Here is a 6,110-nt window from a genome sequence, read left to right on the forward strand (position 1 = left end):
ATGCGCACAGGAGAAATGCGGGGACATCGACGTTCAATAGTGTGGTGTGATCGTAGTTGTTAGATGGCCATCCAATGGTCCAAACAATGGACTAATGTCAATGTTTTTCCAGTTACTAGACAAATAGATTTTTTTTCCTATTCGTCAAACACGAGCTTTGAAAACACGATAAATGTCCATGCATGCATGCAAGTTGTTTCTCTGGGTGCAACTCATCGTCGTTGCATGCTGGACTGACTCGGTGAAGATCAAAGTCTCGGGCAAGATGGTAAAAATCTATTGTTTCTATCTTGGCTACGGTTTTGGTTACCTGCCGAGATTTTGAGATACCGAGCGGTTACCTAGTTTATTTATGCCCCAAGAGTAAAAGGTATACCGAGCCAAAATAATCATTTTTTATCAAAAAAATTGGAAAGACAACTCAAAAGAGAAAAAAAAACACGTTCTTGACGGGCTGCAAGTCATGCATGTCCTAACAATCCATGCTTCACAGATATTGTTTGGCCCATGTTTGATCACTGTCCTGTACTCCGGATTAATTTTAATTGCAAGAGTTAACAGTATTGCTTGCAAATGGGGATGTAGCTCAATTGATAGAGCGCTAATCAATGCGGAATAGAGGCACGGGGTTATCTCCACATATCTTTTTATTTTAGTTTTTCTGCCGACGGACTTCTTCCTTTTCCCTAAAATAAATTGACCGGGAAAATAAAAAGAGAAGTGCGCCTCTTGGGCTTTAACTGGGCTGCAATGTGGACCCTAATCCAGGTTGGAACAAACTGCCCATGTGATCCATGCACTGCCTCAAAAAAAAATGTGATCCATGCACGCTCCTTCCAAGTTCCAACATCGCCGTCTCCCTTGCTCCAAATTCTGCCGCATCTGTACGCCGTCCTGCGACGAAATTCCGGCGCCGCCTTCGCGCTCGCGCCTGGACGCCGCGTGCCCCATCCGCTACTGGGCACCATCGGAGCGCCTCACGCCTCAGCGGCTCGACAACTCTACTCAAATCTAGCTCATTTCCTACAGCTTAATATACTTATGATTTAGCTCCTTGGTAGCACCTACTTATATAGTTTTTCAGTAGACTACTCAAGCTTCACTTATCTACACTGCTTCTTGGTGGCAGCTGCAGCTGTCTGTGATTTTTTGTACACTTGTAATGCAACATGATATTGCCGTTTGGGGCACCAAGGCCTGCACCTCATATATATCCTGACACTCAACTTGTGTACATCTTGTATAGTTCGGATTTTAAATTTTTTTTTGTTCCCAGTTATTTTGTTGTATAGGCTATGTGCGTGGGATGGGAATTAGTCTGATATTGCATAAGCAAGACAACCTAACTAACACTATATGCATGTACATTTGCTATATATATGATGTACCTTGCGGTTTTACTTGACATGCATAATTGGGCTGTATGACACCATATGTATTAAATTTTAGTTCCTTTTTAGAAACCAAGAAATTTCATACTCAAATACTACTTCCTCGCGTTCTAGATACATCCATTTGAGCGTCAATTAAAATTGGACGGAGGGAGTAGTTGTTTAACCGCAAGTTGGAAAAGGATTGCCCTTGAGTACCAAAAGATCGGCGACCCTCAAGAATATAATACAATTATTTCGTGCATCCATCTTGTGTTTCAGTCCTTTGGGCCAAAGGATAAAGCAGTCACGTGGGAAATGTAGCTAGCTAGCAGTCCCCTAGCAGTTATGAATGTTCAGAATTTCGGTACTCTGGGGCAAAAGGATAAAGCAGCCACGAGTGTGCACTGCAATCAACTTCCGACGGCAGTGTCAAGCCAAAAAAAAAAAAGCAAAATCCATCGTCTGCCGACAACTGATGAAATCCGGCAGCAGAGTCTCTATCAGACACAACCGGGCAGATGTTAATCCTAGAACCCAGCTGTGGGTAGCACCATCAAAGCAGCTCATTACGCGATTGGAGCGACGGCGATATCATCCTCGCCGAAATTCAGCTCATTATCTAGGCATTCATTCATAATTCAGCAACGAATTGGAAACTAGTGACAGTTTGTCTCTGGTGTCATCCGTTGCTTCAGCATTGCCATTGCTGCAAGTTCAGTAGTGCCTCCTAGCGGGAATGGGATGCATTATTCACCCGTCAGTGGTTACTGACTTCACCTACTGACCCAGCAATAAACATACATGAAAAGACTAGGAGGATCACAACAAGCCCTGTCTGGATCAATTACACACCATATAATCCAGGTTCTATAATATAACACCCCATATAATCCAGGTTCCTCCGTGTAATAATATCCTGGGAGTTGGAATCGGATCTTAGTTACATAGGTAGTACACACACGGACACATTATATTATTGATATATGATCCAGCAAAATGCTCCACTCACTACTGGCCCAGCAAGCAAAACACACACAAAATGAGCAGCAGCCGCCTTCTGGATCCAGCAACTTTGGCAATCAATCACAGTGGTTACCTAGGAAGGGTCGTCGTCGCGGCAGCGGGTGATGGACTCGCAGCCGCGGGTGTAGGGGTTGGCGGTGGTGCTCACGCGGCAGTTGTAGTAGGGCACGCCCGGCCGGGAGCAGGGCACGGCGTCCCCCCGCAGCGCGTCGTAGCTGATGTACCTCCGCCCGCCGCCGGTCGCCCACAGCAGCCGCCCGTGCGCCGCCTCCGAGCCCATCTGCGCCTCCACCCCCATGTCCATGTCTATGTCCATGCTGCTGATGCCGATGGCGCCCTGGCCTCCCCTCCCCTGAACGAGCAGCAGCAGCAGGAGGAGGAGGGGCAACACCGGGGTTGCCGCCCATGGAGATGGAGGCATTGCCGGAGGAGCAGGGGGGGATGGGGGAGCTGAGATCTCGGAGAGCGGAACAGTTGCTGTGGCTGGATCTTTTCTCCCGGATGAGATGAAAGAGTGGGGGAGAGTGGGGAGTGGAGTGGTGGAGGTGGCCTTAAATGCAGTGCCACTGCCGACAGTTGTCCGTTGTGTCCCGTGGCCGTGGGGAACGGACCCGTGGGGTTTACTGTTTTCCTTCCTTGTCCTTTTACCGCTGGTTTCTCCTCGGGAACTGAATCGTTCGACAGTACGCCAATTTGGAAACACAAAGACATTATCCACACAGTTTATTAATGCATCTCCAACGCAGACCTCAAACCTCCCGCAACTGTCTGAACTATGAAAGACATCCAACGTTGATCGGGGCGGTTCGAACGTGATTTCTTCCGTAAACCGGAGAAGATACACCAAACTTTTGCGGGGGAATGCGGTATGACCCCTCCCTCCGAGCTGATCACTACCTTGTTTATATACTCCCTCCGTTCGGAATTACTTGTCGCAGAAATACATGTATCTAGACATATTTTAGTTCTAGATACATCCATTTTCGAGACAAGTAATTCTAAACGGAGTGAGTACATGCAATTAGTTGTAGCCCTTTCGACTACTGAAGTATTGCTCTCCCCAAATACAGCAAGTGCAACAGGTGCATCAAACTCTGAAGGTCTGAACCCAAAAAATCAGCTCCTGCAATCCAAATTCTCAAACTTTAATAATTGATCACTGCCAAATTCTACACATTGATCGATGGATACTAAAAGTGAGAACTGATTTAACACATTGACCTATGAATACTAAAAAATGGGATTTGATTTAACTTTCATACCTTTAGCGGTGCTCAGGATGAGGTCAGTCGCGCGGGTGAATGTGAACATGGAGGGTGCATCATGATGATTGAATTTGCGAAGGAAGTAGTCAATCAATGAGCAAGCAGCAACAGCTCCATCCTTTTTATGGTCATTGCCTCAAACACAGACTTTGCCTCAATCACCTATCAATCCAAAACCATTGATTAATTGAGATGAACTGAAAGACATAACCTTTCGATGATGTATGCGGAGGTCTATCATGAGATGAGATGCATCACACACTGACCTGCAGGTCCACGAGGAGTGGCACATAGGTCTCTTCCATCTTTGAAGCGAGGCAAAAGAAAGCCACTACCAAGAGCAGTGTCACCCACACTTTGCCTTCCTGCCACGAAAAACAAATTCCTCAATGATTCCAACAACTTTATGGGATTTTAGCAGGGTTTCTTCAGTTGCTACTGAGATGATAGACTTACAGGAAGGAGATAGACGGAGAGGAACCTATCAAGGTAGTTCATAGACAAGGCCATAGTCAACGACAAAGAATTTGCAGATTTAATTAGCTATCACGGCACCATACATCAGGACGGTATCATCGAGCAGAAATTCAATGAGAAAATTGCCACTAAAAATGGATAAAAAGGCATATTCCAAACCCGGCCCATCACATATCAGTACCACGCTAGAAAGGAACGATTTGAATCAAATCAAGATGCGGGGGCTCACCTTCCAAAGCCCATCTATGGCGTACCTCCTGGCGATGGCCAAATCCAGGCCCCCGAGCCGCCGCCACAACATCTGGGGGTACCTGTCGGCGGGCATGTGCTCCTTCTCCGTCTCGGCGAGCGCAACCATAGTCCTCAAACTGCATAGGGTGGTCAACCAGGAACCCATCCGCCGGGTGCTGACCAGGAAGACGACAGTGCTCTGGGCGGCGAGGTCGCCGTCCTTCTACCATTCCATGCGACGTGGGGATCTCCCTAGGATATGTTTCTATTTTCCTTTTTACGGGATATCTTTTTTTTGGGAGGCCTGCATGATCGTAGGGGGCGGGGTTGTGTGCACGTGGAGTTTTTCCCTGCAGTGGAGTATGGTTAGTCAATATAAATTAGTAAGTGCACACAAAAAACATATCAATTAAGGCTAACTGTTGGATTGAGATTCGTGGGCCTAATCGTGCCGTGTTGATTGGTTTGTGTGGTGTTGTGAGGCTAATTCGGGGTGCACGTAAGGAAGTTCTTGTTTGATTGTTTAATAGTAGTGCGGATATGCATATATTTTTGTCACGTGAAGCTACCTAGCCCGCCCTATTACTTACGTTACACAGATTGATAGGTTAACGATGGAAAAAGTCCAAAACAAACTTTGAATTTGTAGCTGAAAGCTAATTCAAACCCTAAACTCCCAATCCCTAAAATCAGCACACCAAATTCACTGATTCTGGTCTATTTGAGACTTGAGAGGATTTAACTGTTATTCGCTGAATTGGGCCGGCCCATAACACACTCTCTCGTGCTGCTCTGGTTTTTCTTTGTTTTTCTTCCTTTTTTCTTTGTTTTTTCCTTCGTTATACTTTGTGTTCTCACTGATTTTTTTCTTTGTTATACTTTTGGTTTCTTTTGTTTCTTACTTGATTTTCTTCATATTGTTTTTCATTTCTCTTTCTTTTGTTCCTTTACCGGTAACCGAGTTTTTCACACATGTCTAATTATTCTCAGTACCCACTGTAAGTTCTTAGCACAAATAAATTTTGATACACTTTTGATATATTTCAGATATGTTATTTACATTTTTTTAAAAGATGATTTAACAAAAGCGCCATAATATCTTTCCAAATACACGTTTTTACATTTCTTAACAACAATAAACATTTTATAAAACTATGCGGACATTTTTTACATTGTGAAACATTTTTAAAATACTATACACTTTTTTCAAACACTTGTCACGTATATTCTTTTAAGGGTATGGCATATTTTTTTACATCACACAAACTTTTTTCTACATTGTATACACTTCTTTTTGAAAATGTCACAAGAAATTTTTTTGAAACTCGTGAACATTCTTGAAATGTTACATTTTTTGAATGGACGAAACATTTGTTTGAATCACACGAGTATTATTTACATTGTACATACATTTTTCTGAAATGCCTCGTACATTTTTCTAAACCCAAGATATTTTTTAGATGTCACAAACTTTTTTCACACATTTTCTCAGGTTTTAAAAAAAGTGTTTGCACTTTAAAATTTTATTCTAGTTTCCAAAAAAATATGTTTCAAAAAGTGTTCGGTTTCCCAAAATTGTATTTTTTTCAAACAATAGTTGTATTTATTAAGTATTCAGAATTTCCAAAAGGTTCTCACACTTTACAAAATGTCCGGACTTTTCCAAAATTGTTTACATTTTCAATATTTGTTGGCCCCGAAAAAATGTTTTCGAAGTTCGACGCTTCGGTGTTTTCCAAAA

At 43.5% G+C, this 6,110-nt stretch overlaps 1 protein-coding gene and 1 pseudogene across 1 annotated transcript; both read right to left on the reverse strand.

Moving 5' to 3' along the window:
- Positions 1-2,192: 2,192 nt before the first annotated feature.
- On the reverse strand, positions 2,193-2,913 carry LOC119368863 (rapid alkalinization factor 23-like). Its single transcript, XM_037633997.1, has one exon. It carries the CDS (start codon positions 2,815-2,817, stop codon positions 2,470-2,472), a length of 348 nt encoding a protein of 115 aa, XP_037489894.1. The 5' UTR covers positions 2,818-2,913; the 3' UTR covers positions 2,193-2,469.
- Positions 2,914-3,145: 232 nt separating this feature from the next.
- On the reverse strand, positions 3,146-5,803 carry LOC119361488 (annotated as a pseudogene).
- Positions 5,804-6,110: the final 307 nt, after the last annotated feature.

Source organism: Triticum dicoccoides, chromosome 2B (genome assembly GCF_002162155.2).
Source record: "Triticum dicoccoides isolate Atlit2015 ecotype Zavitan chromosome 2B, WEW_v2.0, whole genome shotgun sequence".
NCBI lineage: Eukaryota > Viridiplantae > Streptophyta > Magnoliopsida > Poales > Poaceae > Triticum > Triticum dicoccoides.